Here is a 17,236-nt window from a genome sequence, read left to right as displayed (position 1 = left end):
CACTGGCCGATCCCTGGGGAAGTCCTATTCAGAAGAACGAGACCGGACTGGTTTCTTGTCCTTCTGGACAGATGCACGGACCAGGGTGAGCTAACGATGACGATCCTATGGCGTGCCTGGACGTGTTACATAACAACATGACTCATGAGTCATGACTCGGGACCGACTAGTATATCGGACTCGGTATTCTTCTTACTGAATACTGACCCTCCGTGAATCACCGTCCCAGGTCGGGCAACAGGCGCAGACAACTGACGCAAAAGGAAAGGGCCAATGCTGGGAAGCTGCTCCAGTCCCTTGTGTGAAGACCAGGCCCGGCCCTGTCAAATTATAGACCTAGAGCGAAGCCACAGGCGATGGGCCCCTTAATATAAGTCTAATAATATAATGATAATTTTAATAAGTGTAATGCATAAAAAAATTCTTATGAAACAACAAAAAAGTTATACATCTTATATTACCTTAAAAATTTCTTCTAACATTTGCTGCTACGAAGTCATTGATGATGGCCTCAAAATCAATTTCATCTAATAATTTCTTCTCGATGCATAAAGTTGCCAAACCATTTAATCTTTCTTGGGACATTACAGACCTCAAATAATTCTTCAATAATTTCAGCTTTGAAAATGTTCTTTCAGCTGAGGCCACAGTCACAGGCATAGTGAATAGGATCCGATAAGCAATAGAAATATTAGGATAACAATCCGCTTATGTGACAAACTCAAAAATCTCCATAGCAGACATTGGCTTATCTGGCAGAGTAGACTGCATAACAGCTAACTCAGAAATCATGTCATTTACATCAACATCCGATGAACCATCTGAAGAGAAAGTTTTTGCAAATTTAATGCAATGGTCTTTTAGATCAGCACCATCCATTGCCTTCAAGGATGTTGAATTCATTAGAAATCCGAATTTTTCATTGAATGACTGTAGTTCTTTAAATCTGCTTTTCAATGAACTAATTGCCATATCAACCATAACCAAAAAATAAAAAGTTTCAAAATCCTTCTCAGCTTGCAAGATAGCTTCATTGCATTCAGTTTCATCAAATTGTTTCTTCCTAACAGAACGACGCTTTACTAGAAATGATGCCTCTACTCCCATTTCAAGTGCTATTTCTGTGGCAGCAACCACACTATCAGCAAACCCAGTATTTCTGTAGTTCTGAAAGTAATTCCCCATACCTTCTATATGCTGCAAGGTAGAATCAACGCACATGGATGGTGATTGTAACTTCTTACTGACAATATTTATAGAGTATAAAATGTCATGCCAAATAACCTATACCAATTATGAACTCAAAGCTGCCAAGCACGTCATATAAATTTTTTGCATCACTTCTATCCTTTGGTTCAGTATCTCCATCCTCACTTAGCCACAACAAAGCTGACCTTAGTTGAGGAGCTTGATATCTAATTGCTCGGACACTTTTGATGCGACTCTCCCAACGAGTATTGCTTAATGATTTCACGGTCAAATCTGGAACATGTTCAAGCAAAACATTCCATCTTTTGGTAGAACCTGAAAATAATACATATATCCTCTGCACAATTCCAAAGAATGAAATAGCTTTACTGCATGATTTAGCCATATCACAAAGAGTGAGATTAAGACTGTGGCATGCACATGGCATATACAAAGCCCTTCGATTTATTTCACGCAAACGACTTTGTACCCCCTTATGTTTTCCTTTCATATTAGAGCCATTGTCATAACCTTGACCTCTAATATCATCAACATTAAGGCCAAATGATTTGATGGAGTCAACTAATACATTGAAAAGCCCCTCACCAGATGTGTCATCCACCTTCAAGAAACCAAGAAAGTACTTCCCAATTTTTATTTTCTCATCAGACATATCAACACATCGAACCAACAAGCTCATTTGTTCTTGGTGACTCACATCTAGGGTACAATCAAGAATAACTGAGAAATATTTGGCCTCTTTAACAATCTTTATGATGGAGCTTGTAATTCTAGAAGCCATAAGTGAAATCAACTCATTCTGAATTTTATGACTAAGATAATGATATTGTAGCTCTTTGTTTTGAATGCGCCTAAGGTGGTCTTGCATTACCAAGTCAAATTCAGCAACCATCTCACAACAAGCTAAGAAATTACCATTCACATCATTGTAAAGTTGCTCACTAGATCCTCTAAAAGCTAAACTGTGTTTACCAAGAACCTTTACAATGGCAACAATTCTTAGTAGAACTAGCCTTATGCGTTCTTTCTCCTTTGTGATTTGATGTTGCAACTCCTTGTTAATTGTTTCATGTTTGCTTAATCTAACTCTCAAATCATTCCAAGAGTTCATGTTGGTCATATGATCCACGCTAACTCATGCTCTTTTAGTCTTTCACTAACATGCTCCAATCTCTAAAGCCATCATGCCCCTAATGAACTCTTGCGGTTACTAGAACCAAACAACTTACAACAAAAGCAAAACACTTTGTCAACACTTTTTGAATAGACCAACCATTTCCTATCACGTACCTCGCCATTGCTCATTTTTCTAGAATAATGAGTGTATGCAAAACGTCGTGATCTGTCATCCATAGGAAACACAATATTTTCTTCTCTAATAGGCCCCTTCTCCACTAATATGTCCCTTGCTTTGTTATCAAGATTGCCCCAATTTATTGGATCATACATATCAATAGTAAAAACTGGTTCTTCATCAACACGAGTAGATTGCGTCGTAGGAGAATTAAGTACGGGCTCATGGTCACTCACATTATTATCATCCGTGTCGGTGCCAACACTATCTTCTATAGGGCTTTGGTCTTCTAGATGCGTAGTTTGTTCCTCCCCAACAACAATTGCCCACTCATCTGGATTTCTTGTAGTGCTTGTATTGCTCTTAAAAAATTTATGAATAGATCCCCTTTGTGATTCTTTCAAGGCATCTATCTTTCTCTTCTTTTTTTCTTTTCTCACTTCCAGATGCATGTTTTTTGGGCAACATGAGTTCACTGTAGATTCAGAAAAGCACCTAGTAATTAAAAAAATATATCATACTAAATTCAACATGATTGCTACTTGTATTGGATTCCTCATTCTTAATCTTAAATCCCAAATCTAAAGAAGTATAAATAATAAAGATTGGGGAACGGAAAGATTAGAGGGGCTTGGCCGCTTAGGGCCAAGGGCCAGTTTGTTACCTCTGCAGAGTAAGCCAGAAACACGGATGGACAGAGTCAGTGCGTGTGCATCGCGCCGTCGCCTGCCGGCACCCGGCAGCCGCTCACGCTCGATCGCCAAGATCACCAAGACGCACACACGCGATCGTCGCTGCTCTGCTCGCGCAGGAACGGAGTCGCCGAGGCCGCGCGGCGGAAGGGCGGAGTCGCGGACGCGGAAGTGCGGAACGCAATCTACGCATTTTTTCGGACTCGTATCTCGTACGCCTAGTTGGGTGGTTCACCATTTCTATGGACAAATAATGGGCCATACAAAGAATACTAGTACTACATACATAAATGGGGTTGGGCCCCCTGGCATCGAGGGCCCAGTGCGGCTGCACAGCTCGCACCCCCCCGGGCCGGGCCTGGTGAAGACGTCGGACCAAACATGTTGGGAACCGCCACCAGAGGGTTGGATAAAGGTGAATGTTGACGGCTCTTTCGATATTGCAAAAATTTCGGCCACCACCAAAATGATCAAATTTCGCGAAATTTGTTCGAAATTTCATCAAAAATTTTTTAGACACTGACACCTGAAGAATGCTTTTTTCTAAAAAAAATTAGATCTAAACAAATATTAGTATGATTTACGACTACACATCTTTTGAATAGAAGAATATGCAATGAAAACAATAGAAAATATGAGTCTAGAGTTATATAGCACATGTATTAGTGTACTATAAAATTTCAGATTTTTCTTTCGGCCATCACCGAAATTATCGAAATTCGCGAATTTCGGCTGAAATTTTGAACCCTTGATCATCATGAATCACTTGGGCATAGTAGTCCTGACGGCTTGGAGAGTGTTGTTTCGCTGGGCGTCTGCAGATGAAGCCGAGGCACAGGACTGCGCAGAAGGGCTTCGCCTAGCTTCGCAATGGTGCCCGGGCCCAACTATTTTTAGAGACGGATAGTGCTCGAACGACGGCAGCAATGACTAGCAGCATGCCGAACATGTCAGCTGTCAGATGGACAGTGTTGGAGGCAAAGAAGCACTTGCAGTTGTTAGTAGATTGGAAAGTCATGAAGGTAAAGAGAGAGTGCAACAAGATTGCTCACGAATTAGCACAATTAGCTAGGCAGAATACGCATACAGCTATATGGTGGGGACAAGCGCCTGTGTGCGTTCTGGTCATCAACAATGTTTGTAACCTTTTGTCTAGTTAATAATAAAGCTCTATTTACCCCGAAAAAGAAAAAAAGGTTCAGCATGATCAAGCCAGACCATGCAATTTGCAGAGTTTGTTGCTCGGGTTTTCATGATAGAGTCCATAAACAACTTTGGCGTGTGCTTGTCGTGGCCCAGTCCGGGGTCTAATGGGCTGACTCTGTACATCCAGCTGAGTCACGTGGCCCACGGCCTATCACACGAAGGGTCCTTTCAGTGATCCAGTCGGTCAGTCCACGCGGGTCATAGATTACAGAAAGGTCGAGATCGTGCCTTGTTTGTATACATTTTATTTGCAGCATTATAGAGCCCCTGATTCCTCCTCCATGCTGAACCGCGTCAACGACCAAGGCGATCACTGTTCTTCTGGGGATCTGAAGGCAGCAGAGCTTCGAGACCTGCGTGCAAGCATCCATCTTCTATTTCAGGTCAGTAATCGATTCTACCAATGATTTCTCTCCATGCCTAAGTACGACAACAAAGGCGAGCGCTGCGGCCCTTCTTCTCTTCTCAGGATCTCAAGGGAAGGCAAGGGAGCAGCTTCGTTAGAAACCTGCGTGCAAGCCTTCACCTCCTTCGAGGACAGGTTAGCGATCGATACTGCCTGCCTTTTGCTACTAAGTAACCTGCGTGCTCAGGATCCGTGCTTAAGCATGGGATTCATGGCGGTCTGTGTATTAATTATTTTCCTCAAATAATCCCATGCTATGAGGTCTGTGTATTAATACGGATAGTACATTAATTTCTGAATTACGATAGCTGTCCTCTCCGTATCGGAAATAACCGCGGCCGTTCTTGTCTTCAGACCTGAAGCCTAAAGAAGGCAGCAGTTTCTCAACCTGCGTCCAAGCCTCCATATTCTTTGAGGTTAGTTTAGTACGTGATTGATTCTGCCTGCTTTTGCTAGTAACCTTTATGGTCATCGGTGCTTAAGCATTGGTGCGCGGTTCTGTGTATTAATTTTAATCCCATAACTGAAAACAGAGAGACTCTCGGCTCGCCCGTAATAAATTTACTTAATATAAGAAATAATATATCTTTGTGATAGTCTTGTTCGTAGTTATACTTAAGTACAATCCCAACACATTTTTAGGAGATTCCAATGAAAGGTATCAGTAAGTACCGGCATGACAGCATCAGTACAAACTTGACTTGATTAGTTTGGCTTGAAGTGGCTGAGTTGACTAAGAATGCGTGTGGCTGGGTGTTTTTTTTTTCCTCAACTGCAAACCATTCAATGGGGTTCAATTCTCAAAAGTACCGAATATGCAACCATATTTGAAGGAGAGTGTCATTTTTTTTTTTTGCCGAGTAGAAGAGTATTAGAGTAATATATAGACTATTTTCCAACGGTTCATCTGCGTCTCTCATCTTGTTCTCATTAAGATCATGTAGTCATAATGTACCGACTAATATTAGGAACAAAACTCAGATGATGTGGAAGTCTAATGAGCAAAGAATGATAATAAACCTAATATTTAGAGAAATCTGGCCAAGTCAGGGATCAAACCTGGCTTAGCCAGCATCAACTCGTCCAAGTAAGGAAAACCGGATTAGTCTACTTTTGAATCCGGCTAAGCCTGTTTTGGTTGAGCATAGGACATTTTTATTGGAGTAAAAAGGTAGAACTTTAAGAAACAACCTCCAAAATTCGTAAAACTTTGCACAAAACTTGTCTACCCCATGGTCAACCTATAATTAATTTGGATACTTGTTTGACTGAAACCTACGTACATTTATACACGATGACAAATGGATTGTGAAGCTAATACGCATGATCACTTGGAGCACATGCTACACCGACACAGTTGCCACTCACTTCTGAAAGCCATCACAGATAATTTCTCTGATGGTCAGCAAATTGGCAGTGGTGGGTTTGCAGTTGTTTATAAGGTATCAGTACTCTAAACCCAACTCATATTTGTTCGTACTGTTCTGAAATGTTCACAAAATGGCTCAAGTTCACGCTGGAAAGGCAACATTTTCACCACAGGGATTACTTCAGAACGGGACAATGGCTGCGAAAAAGCTGTCCCAAACGTAATTTTGAGAGTAAAAAAATGGAGCGATATGAGTAGAGGTATATAAAAAAGTGTGAGGTGATTTAGAGAGGGTTAACTAGTCTTTCTAGCTTGGTGTTGGTGGATACATATGTTTTTTGTGTTGCAATCTTTGTTCCGTTCCAAGTTGAATTATTCAAAAATCTAAAAGTTCATTCAGGTAAAAAAATGTTTCTTTCCTGTGGTAGTGCCTTCTGCATTTAGATTATGCTGTTGGATTATTGTAGTTTAGGATATCGACTATGGGGATTAGAAAGCTTTTAGGTACGTTGAAGGTCGATTGCTAATCACATGGTACATGAGTTCAGCTCCAACGGAGATTTTGGAACTACATTGGTGCCAACAACCGGAACTCCGGCGATCGTCCATGTCCGTCCAGGGTTTGGTGAGAGGCCGTACCGGTTTGTGACTTGGGATCCCGGTTAGGAGTTCGGACAGGTATCTCATTGGTCCCTCTATTAGCTTGGAGATCCCAAGAAACTTCTCAAAAGCAAGAGTAATCCAAAAGATTGTCTGTTCCATGTGACCATGTGGCTGTATGCACATGGAATTGGTATTCATATCATATTGGCAATTGGGGATTCTAGTTGTGCATATATCTTCCGGCAGTGGCAGTGATAAGTGGATGTGTTACTGCATTAATAATGCAGGTAGATATCTTTCTAATAATGCAATGCAGTCATTGAGCAGTTTCAACATTTTACAGAGTTTATAATAAGCTGAGTAGGCAGAATCTGTTCTAGTTTGCAGTGAACAAGCTGGGTGCAGACTAGGTTGGCCGCTAGGTGTTCCATGAAATTTTCAACACACTAGGTTTCACTGATGTAACTATGAGCTAGGAGTAGCAACTAGCAGCAGCATGTGGCCCAGATATTCCACTAAAATGATAGGCATCAATCCATAAGCCGTCTTATATTTTTCTTTATAAGCAAGAAAAGAAAAGAAGAGGAAAGAGACTTTGTTTGAGGCTGGCATCAGCATCTGTGGACCACCGACGCTGTGGTCTCAGTGAGGGTTTAATCAGAGTTTCATTTGCATTTAATAAACTGTCACGTAAGGACACTTCCAACCCAGAAACTATCAGTGGTTTCTAGACTATTATAGGATAATGTGCTAAGAAACTATTCTTCTCAATACAACTTTTCCACCATAAGTTCAACAAAAATCTAACCAATTGATCAACGTGTGCTTCTCTCTCTGCTCCGGATCCTCCGCGGGCAAGGGTGTACGCGCGGCCAAAGCTAGCGGCTCGAGCTTGGGCGCAGCCAACGGCGCGGACAGCGACATGCCCCTGCTACGTGCGCAGCGGCGAATCCTCCGGCTCCTCCTCGTCAGCCGCATCGTGCACCGTGCCCTCGGCGATGCCAGCGTTGGGGTCGTCGTCGATGGAGTCCAAGATGCCGCTGAGATCACCGACGGAGACCGAGATATCCTCAGCGATGCCGGCGCCGGGGTCATTGGGTAGAGAGAATTATTGCGACCGAGAAGAAGGCATGTGCGAGAAGATGGAGATCTTGGCCTCGCGGGAAGCCGCGCGCTGTCGCGGGAGGCTGCGCATGGGGAGATGTAGTTGCACCGTCGCGGGATGGCCCGCGCACGAGGAGGGAATTGGCAGGAGCATATTCGGTCGATAGAAACCATGAATATTCCTCCAACGCGGTCTGGATAGTTTCTAGCGCTATCGATCTACGTGAAGACATCGCTTCTTATATAGAAACGGTTTCTAAATGTTTTCTCTCTCTTCGATAAATCTTTGCCACATCAGCAAATTAGATAGCCGACAGAATAATTATTAATGCCTATAGAAACTATAGAAGTTTTTGTATTGTGAGTGCCCTAAACGCTTTTGATGATGTGGCGAGGTTTAATAAGAGAGAGAAGTGAGTTTCATGGGGATGAACTTTCATGGCACGATTACCAACTCTCGATGAATCATTAAATTAAGCGTCTATGAAACAAGAAAAGAAATAGCAATTTTTAGTTTAAATTTATAGTTCAATTTTTCTATAAAATTGTTTCCGATTCACCAAACCTATTCTTATCTCTTTCTAAAGGAATTCAAAAAACAAAATAAGAAAAAGAAAAAATACTGGAATTCCGGATTTTTCCAATTTCTCTCATTAAAATATTCCAAAATTAAGAATGGGTTTAGTTACTTAAATTCAAAAAGTGAATCAAAGAATTTCAGTATGGTTATGCCGGGTAGAGACCCTAGACTTTCTAGTGATTTACTTTTATTTTAAGTTGCTAGAAAAGATAGGAAAATCCAAAGGAAGAATGAAAACTCAAATCTTAAACTGACTCCACTATCACTTTTGTAAGCAGAAATGAGTGTTTCATGCATATTTCACTTCATTTTATATAACATGACAGTTTTGTAAACAACGCTAACTTCACTGAGACTGGCCTCAGGCAATTACATGTCAGAAGCATTGTCTCTTCGATGTAATTATCATTGCGAAATGACAGAAAAGGTGTAACTAGCTCTTGAGTAACTGTAAAGAATCTTTTTTTTTGAAAGGCGAGGCAGTAGGAATCATGATTTAGAAAATCTGAAAATGAGATGGCAGGCAGCAAAACCATGTAGACATGGCATTTTCAGTTACCGCATCATTTGCCATGAAATTTAATTAGCACGGTGGACTGATCGGCAAGACATATGGAACGAGTAAAGTAACCTTGTCGTGTTTCGTATTTATCTAAAGCTAAATCTATTTTTTGAAAGCTTCTAAAGATATTGTCATGATCTCTACTATATATTTTATTTGGATTATTTGTTGTATCCCAATCTATCTCTAAGATTTGTTTTGGAATTTTTCAGTGGTTTAAAATTCTTATCAAGTATTTACTAGATTATTTTTAATTAAGAAAAGATAAAATCACCTTCAAAACCACTTCAAATTCAAACTAGTACTTGGAGGTCATTTGAATGGTTTTGAGAATTTAGATGTAAGATATATAGTTTTAGAGTTCGAGAGAAGAATTTTTTTTTGTTGAGCCTCGAGAAGAAGAATTGGAGGACAATGATAATTGAGAGAGGTAAAATGATTTTTTTTCTTTTTCTTGTGCCGGTTACTTTCAATGTAGAGCCCATAAACAACTTTGGCGTGTGCTTGTCATGGCCCAGTGAGGGGTTCAATGGGCCGACCCACTAGATCCAGCGAGTCACGGAGCCCAATGCCTATCACAGGACTTCGAGTGATCCAGTCAGCCAAGTCTACGCGAGTCTCTATAGATTACATAAAGGTCGACATCGATCCTTGTTTTTATACATTTTATTTACAGCATTATATATCCCCTGATAGCCCCTCCATACCGGCCGCGTCAACAATGAAGACGAGCACTGCTCATTTGGGGATCTGAAGGCAGCAGAGCTTTGCAATCCGCTTGCACGCTTCCGTCTTCCTTCAGGTTAGTGATCGATGATTTCTATCCATCCACGCCTAAGTACGCTCGTAGTGCCTTCTTTTACTGATCCGGTGATTGTTCTATGTATAGTTTCCTAACAAATCTTAACATGGTCACTAACTGACCATTTTGTATATATGGCACAGTAAGGGCAACTTCAAGATTTTTCATAAAATTTACTCTCTAAATTATCATTTAGAGAGTAATTTGAGTAAAAATTATTTTAAATGTCTTTATATCCTTTCAATAGCTTTTGTATATCTTGTACGCATTCTAGAGAGCTATCTCCGCTCTCCATCTTTAGCTAGTGAGAAATACGAAATAAAAGTTTGATGTCTATATTTGGACATCCAATTAAAGATGATGTCGGATGATGTTTTTTCACCAAAATCTCTATTTCTGTAAATTAGGAAGGATATAAAATGTCCCATGGAAATGCTCTAAGAGACTATAAGCTTGATTATATATTCGATTATTATAATCCAAAAGATTGTTTGTGCTGTCTTCTCCATGTGACCATGTGGAAGACAATTGTGTGTGGATGGAATTTTATATATTCATATTCATATTCATATTATTGATGTCTCCAGTAGTCTTATTAATCTTCACTGCTTCGTCTTCCAGTAGTAGCAGTGTAGTTGTATTACCTGATTAACAGTGCAGGCAGTAATTCCAAACGCAAATACAGTTAGTGAGTAGTTTGAACATTTAAATAAATCTTCAGGTTGTCGAGTAGGTTGTACCCTGTCTAAATCGATCTGCAATGAACAAACTTGGATACAGAGCAGGTTGCCCAAGTGTTGCATGATTTTTTTTCAACACACTACTAGGTTTCACTGATGTAAATGTGACCAACTAGCAGCAGCATGTGGCCCAAATTTAAGCATCAATCCATCAGCTGCCTTATTTCTCATTATGCGTTACAAATAAAAAAGAAGACGAAATAGACTTTGTTTGAGGCAGGCATCAAAGGACCACCGAACGAAGCCTGTGATCTCAGAAAATGACATGTCAGGTTGCAGCAGCATTCTCTCCGTGATGCAATTAGTGTTGTGAAATGATAGTTAAAGAGTAACTAATAACGCTTTGGTATTCATGTAAACGCATGATAGATGCGACTAAGTATCTGGAGTATTTATCCAAATAATTACTAATGAAAGCTTAAACATGATCAAACTAGATCTCCCTCGTTCAACGCAGACGCTCACAATGTACCACACTCACACCAGTATATATGAACGCACGCACGCACGCAAACCCTACTCCTATGAGCACCTTTGAAGACTGGGCCGACAAATCCTCAAGACGAGATTAACGAAGTCGTCTACCACTGAAAGCACAAAGTCATTAAATCCAGTAATATTCGTTCCTACGAGGAGTCGAACCTAGGACCTCATGTGCTACATGCATTTTCGCTTTCTCATGCCCTTTCTTGCACTGGTGGCTTTCGGGGCTGAAGATCGCACAAATATCTTTGTAGTAGACTGCTTGTAAATGAGCCAAACCGAGCTGGCCTTCTAGCTCGTTAAGCTGGCTCGTTATCCAGCCCTAGTTTTAACCACCTTCATAAATTGATTTAGAGACAGTAGGTAATATAGCTTGCCTTTAAATACCATTTTTCAGAAATTTAAAATCAGCCACAGAAATAGTATTTCTTTAGTTTCGAAAGAAGCCCACTAGTGAAGCACCATCGCCACAATGTCATAGTAAGTCACAATTTTCATGCCAAATAGGACGCGTGCAGTTCCTAGGATTTGATGAGCCTCCCCTACCACTATGCCATGCCACATGGTCACTTGTGTGACTAAGTGTAGGAGCTATCTTTTTTTATTGATTTTCATAAATCTTGTATTGAATATTTGGGTCTCTAAACAATTTCAAATAACAAAAGTTTGAACTATAGATTTTTAGATTTTGTCTAGCACAACAACTTTTGTATTTGACATCTTGTTTTAAACACAATTCACTACTCTCACATTTTGGTTAGACAGATTACGCCAATCTTCTAGACATTAGATTACCATACACAAATCCTTTTCATCTTTGCATTTATATTTATAATGGTTGGAATCGCTTCCTATCGCCTCCCATCGGCTCCGCAAAATAGCCATTTTTGTTAATTTAATTCGTCGAAGGGCAGTATGGTTATTGCGCAGGGTCCTCTCACTCCCACCGTCCTCCCGCCGCCCCCACGCCGAACTAGGGTAGTGCAATCTCCCAATCGCAAGCACCTGGCTTGTCTCCCCTCGCTCTAGTCACCGCCGCCACCCTCGCACATCGTCTCGCCAGCGGCCCTGCCCTCTTCCTTGCTCATCGCAGCGGCCGTCCTGCTCTCGCCCTCACTCATCGAGGCGGCCGCTATGCCCTCGGCCCCAAGTCGACGGCGGCACCAAGGCAGTGGCGCCGCACCCAGGCAGCGGCGCGGCACCTAGCCAACGATGCGCACCCAGGCACTCACCCAGCCCCGCGCAGTCCCCTCCCACCAGTGGCGGCGGCTCCAGTAGCATGGACTGGTGGACGGCGACGAGTGAAACCCTAGAAGATTTTTTTCAAAAAAAATGAAGAAGATGATTTTCATCTAACTATACTACTTGAATCATACACCCTAACTATACTACTCAAAACATTTTTTTTGTAATTATGCATTTACCCTTTTACCCTTCACTAAAAAAAACTACGAAAAATGAATTACCACTCCTCTATTTGGGGTCCTAATCTCCTCAATTTCGGAGGCGATGGGAGGCGACGTGACGCATATGGGCCCACCGACCATAGATACACCTATGGCCTCCCATCGCCTCTCATCGCTTTCTCATGTTCTGGGCCCACCGACCATAGACACACCTATCGCCTCTCATCGCCTTTCCAACCATTGTAAAAAATTTCTTATACTTAACTTTCTTTCTTAATAGAATTCAGCAATCACATAGTTATTTGTGATTATTGTTTACTAAAGGACGGTGTGATTATTGTTTACTAAAGGACGCAATTATATATTTTGTTTTTAGATAGAGGTGCAGTTATATGTGACTACAAATGGACTGTGAAGTCAATAAGTACAATTTCTTAGAGCAAATGCTGCTTGATGCAAATCAAAAGCCCACAGACCTACCACTGTCACTTCTAAAGACCATCACGAATAATTTCTCTGAAGATCGAAAAATTGGCAGTGGTGGATTTGCAGTTGTCTACGAGGTAACAGTACTCTCGTTAACTAACTTCAGTATTGATCACATTTGATATAAAAGCTCATCATGTTAATTATGTGTTCATGCTGACAAAGGCGATGCTTGTGACTGCAGGGAATACTTCATAGTGGGTCAGTCTCTGTGAAAAGGCTGTCTCAAGCAATCAATATGGACGAGAATAACTTCAACAAAGAGGTTACTAATCTAGTGAAGCACCAGAACGTAGTTCGCTTCGTAGGATATTGTGCTGACACACAAGGAAAAGTCGAGAAGTACGGCGGGAAAATGGTCATGGCCGACGTACAACAAAGGTTACTCTGCTTTGAGTTCCTACCAAATGGGAGTCTTGATAAACATATCAATAATGGTGGGTTCTCTTCGCATTACATTATATGACCCCTTTTTCAAATTAAAAAACCCCTTGTGGTGTGGCAAATACCTTTTTCTTTAATTTGGTGAGTGCCAGTTAAGAGATTCTAGAATTATAGAAATTGTTCAGCATCCTATATATTAGACACTCCATTCATATACTTTCCATTTTATGCATGCATGGATGAAATAGTATGGACTCTACATTTTATGGGTGGACGAAATAAGATAATATAGACTCACTTGATGAACTTCAAGTCAAGTACTCTAAATTACGTGCTCCCTCTTACCACATAAGAATAAATTTTTTACAATGGTTGGAGAGGTGATGAGAGGCGATAGGTGTGTCTATGGTCAGTGGGCCCAGAACATCAGAAAGCGATAAGAGGCGATGGGAGTAAGGCGATGGGAGACGATAGGTGTGTCTATGGTCAGTGGGCCCATATGCGTCACGTCGCCTCCCATCGCCCCCGAAATTGTGAAGATTAGGACCCTAAATAGAGGAGTGGTAATTCCTTTTTCGTAGTTCTTTTTATTAGGGAAGGGTAAAAGGGTAAATGCATAATTGCAAAAAAAATGTTTTGAGTAGTATAGTTAAGGTGTTTGATTCAAGTAGTATAGTTAGATGAAAATCATCTTCTTCATTTTTTTTAAAACTTTATCTAGGGTTTCACTCGCCATCGTCCACCAGTCCGTGCTACAGGAGCCGCCGCTGCCGGTGGGAGGGGACTACGCGGGGCTGGGTGAGTGCGTGGGTGTGGACAAGGGAGGCGGCGCTTGCGGCATCATGCCAGGGCGAGGGCGGAGCTGCCGTGCACGAGGCGGTGCGGTGGGTGGCCCGGCCGGGTGGTGCTGTTGTTGGGATGCCCACCGCGACGGCGACCACCGCCCGCCTTCGCCTGCCGCTGTCAAAAGCGGCCCACCACTCGCCCTACTCGAGCCGGCGCCACCGATGAGCGACGAGCGAGGACGAGGGCGAGGCTGCTGCCACGGCGAGCGAGGGATAGGGCACGGTGGCTGCCATGATGCCGTGCGAGGCCGCCGCCGGCGGCTAGAGCGACGGAGAGAGCAGGGCGGCGGTGGCGGCGGCTAGGGCGAGGGGGAGAAGCAGTGTCGCGTGCTGACCGGTTCGGCGTGGGGGAAGGGGGCGCAGCGGGGGCGTGGGGTGTGAGTGAGAGGGGTGTGCGCAATGACCGTATTGCCCTTGGATGAATAAAATCAACAAAAATGACTATTTTGCGTAGGCGATGGGAGGCAATAGGAAGCAATCCCAACCATTGTAAAAGGTCTCATGCATCCGAAGGACTTGAGTGGAGGACATGCTATCAAATAATTAAGGGACTTTGCCACGGTTTACATTATCTTCACCAGCAGAATATTGTTCATCTAGATCTGAAACCTGCAAATATACTGCTCGATTGTAACATGGTGCCTAAAATTTCTGATTTTGGTTTGTCAAGGTGCTTTGAGGAAAAACAAACACGAGCAGTTACTGCAGAAGTGGTCGGAACGCTGTAAGCTAGCTAAGCATCTTTGATCACAAAAAATTTGGGGACCAATTATGACTGGCATACACTGCCTCCTTTTTCCTCTTGATATGGTTACACTAGAAAATTTTCCATGCAGGGGATATATGGCACAAGAATTCATCAACAGTGGAGTAATCACAATCAAATCAGACATAATAATATTGACAGACCAGAAGGGAATCTTCGGACTGAAAGTGTAAGAATGTCCTATCTAGCTAAGTGTTCTGTGTTAAATCTTTTTGGCTAACTACATAACTACAGATCACCTCTTATCTTATATCACAAGATGACGTGCAGTAGATAGTCAGATAAAATATAGAAAGATAGCAAAATACGTTTTTGACTCAGAGGCCACCTGAGCTACACATTTTTCATGGGAAATACGTGTGTGTATGGTTTTAGGCTTCAAATCTTTAATCAACCTCTATACTTCAATGCTTGTAGCATCCGGGAATATATTTATTTCGACCCCTTCTTGCATGTCGAAAAACTTTGGTCCATTATTTGTTCATACAAATGACTTGAATAAAACAAATTAAATTACAAAGTTGTTGATAACATCAAAACATGAAATTTTCACATAAAGTTTGTCTCGATCCAAGTTCCTGTAAAAAGCTATGAGTTTCTGAAAACAAGCTGAAATTCAAATTACAAACGCAGGAGAGCATTTGTGTGTGACCTCATCTAATACAAGCTGCCATGATGCTGAGCTGGCATGAATACAATTTTGAGAATTATCTTAAGTAAGCTAGCTATTAGTAACCAAATATACCCATTGGAAAATACCTACAGAAAATAGCCAAACCGTTATTTGTAGGTATAGAAATTTCTTCTTAATTAATTCATCATCTGTGGACTGCCAGTCACATATAGTGTTATATATACTCCTATACATATCCTAATATGCACGCATCAATTTTTTGTGCCAGTTTAATTTGAATGCTGCTGTCTGCACATCAAATTTTTTTGTTTCCATTTTTTGGATAAGCGCTAGCTGATGATTGACATTTCTTAGGTACTTGAAAGTTGGAGTACTAGGTTGGAAATGTCACATGGAGGTATATGGTTGGAACATGTAAGGGTATGTGCTGAGATAGGCTTGGAGTGCATGGACTCTGACCCAGTGAAGAGACCAATTACACAGCAGATAATTGAGAGGCTTGATGAATTGGAATGTACACAGGGTTCTATTGAAACTAACCACTCGGCAACACATGTAAGTGTCGATGCGGGACCCACAGGATACCCCGCAAGGGAGAGAGAAGATCTAGTCCAACTAGGATTCTTCCCATGTAATCTTAGTAGTAGAACTATTAAGTAATCCTACTAGGAAATCTCATTGTAAACCGACTAGGACTCTGGCCTCCTGACTATATAAAGGAGGGCAGGGCTCCTGAGACAAGGGGACAACGATTGTACAACACAACACTTGATAATCAATCCAACGCAAAGGCTAAGGCCGACTGGACGTAAGGTTATTACTCGATCTACGATCGAGGGCCTGAACCAGGATAAATCGGCTGTCTCTTGCGTAAACCATCGAGTTCGGCATACGCCGAAGCCCGAACATACTGCCCCGGGTACCCCCGTGGCAGGCTATCGGTGGTGAAACATCGACAGCTGGCGCGCCAGGTAGGGGCTTTCGGCGACTTTGCTCCCAAGAGCTCGATGGACCTCGACAACATGATTTTCCCGACGGGATCAACTTTCATCTTCGGCTCATGGATCTGCGAGGCAGACAACAACGGCAAGCTTCAAAGCCATCTCCTCGAAGATCCAGATCATCTAAAAGAAGTTCCTATTTCAACAACTACAACGGATCGGCTCACCAGAAGATTCGCGCAGCTCATAGTATCTGAGTCAAATCGGATTTCACGACCACTCGTATCCGATTCGAATCCAAGCTCCAAGACGAAGTTTTATCCGAGTGCTTTCAAGAAACCGAGTTCTTTTTTGGCAAGATTTCAGAGTACAACCCAAAACAACTCGGATTACCCCCAGAATTCTCTCAAGAAGTCAAGTTCTTTTCCATTTGGGCTCGACAACATGGCAAAATCCTATCAAGGACAGGTCGAAAGATTTTTCAATCCAAGATTCGGGATACCACTGACAGGAGCTCAGGAGGGCCTCGTGGTAACGATAACATCGCAGGACTGTATCATCCACTGGCCGGATTCCGTTCCTGAAGGTAGCGGAACCCAACTAGTCGGCACAACAACAACAGCTATTTTACCTTACCAAGAAGGAGACTCGATCTACGACACCGAGGCATCCACTAAAGTTATCATCGACTCCGACAGCATGAAAACTAACGCCAATAACAGAA

At 42.1% G+C, this 17,236-nt stretch overlaps 2 protein-coding genes across 3 annotated transcripts; one reads left to right on the top strand and one right to left on the bottom strand.

Moving 5' to 3' along the window:
• Positions 1-708: 708 nt before the first annotated feature.
• LOC136488112 (uncharacterized) lies at positions 709-1,185 on the bottom strand. The gene has a single exon (XM_066485144.1). The coding sequence runs from the start codon at positions 1,183-1,185 to the stop codon at positions 709-711; it is 477 nt and encodes a 158-aa protein (XP_066341241.1).
• Positions 1,186-4,761: 3,576 nt separating this feature from the next.
• Positions 4,762-16,315, top strand: LOC136486316 (G-type lectin S-receptor-like serine/threonine-protein kinase SRK). Of its 2 annotated transcripts, none has more exons than XR_010766771.1 (9): positions 4,762-4,784; positions 4,871-4,942; positions 5,162-5,223; positions 9,702-9,827; positions 12,833-13,019; positions 13,127-13,379; positions 14,842-14,895; positions 15,008-15,106; positions 15,926-16,315. XR_010766771.1 is itself a non-coding variant. In XM_066483186.1 (9 exons), the coding sequence occupies exons 5-9, from the start codon at positions 12,861-12,863 to the stop codon at positions 15,987-15,989; spliced, it is 786 nt and encodes a 261-aa protein (XP_066339283.1). In that variant the 5' UTR covers positions 4,762-4,784; positions 4,871-4,942; positions 5,162-5,223; positions 9,702-9,827; positions 12,833-12,860; the 3' UTR covers positions 15,990-16,315. The 2 variants fall into 2 exon arrangements, 1 of the variants encoding a protein (XP_066339283.1); XM_066483186.1 differs by having other exon boundaries at positions 14,685-14,895.
• The last annotated feature ends 921 nt before the right edge of the window (positions 16,316-17,236 follow it).

Source organism: Miscanthus floridulus, chromosome 10 (genome assembly GCF_019320115.1).
Source record: "Miscanthus floridulus cultivar M001 chromosome 10, ASM1932011v1, whole genome shotgun sequence".
In the NCBI taxonomy this organism is placed as follows: domain Eukaryota; kingdom Viridiplantae; phylum Streptophyta; class Magnoliopsida; order Poales; family Poaceae; genus Miscanthus; species Miscanthus floridulus.
Note: the sequence above shows the minus strand (reverse complement) of the source record. Positions and strands in the feature narration are given on the sequence as shown.

Excerpts from the sequence above, each read along its gene's own strand:
- LOC136488112 (XM_066485144.1), bottom strand. The coding sequence starts at position 1,185 with ATGGGGAATTACTTTCAGAACTACAGAAATACTGGGTTTGCTGATAGT.
- LOC136486316 (XM_066483186.1), top strand. The coding sequence starts at position 12,861 with ATGGACTGTGAAGTCAATAAGTACAATTTCTTAGAGCAAATGCTGCTT. Across the intron at positions 13,020-13,126 it reads GATTTGCAGTTGTCTACGAG|GGAATACTTCATAGTGGGTC; the intron begins GTAACAGTACTC and ends TTGTGACTGCAG. Across the intron at positions 13,380-14,684 it reads TGATAAACATATCAATAATG|GACTTGAGTGGAGGACATGC; the intron begins GTGGGTTCTCTT and ends ATGCATCCGAAG.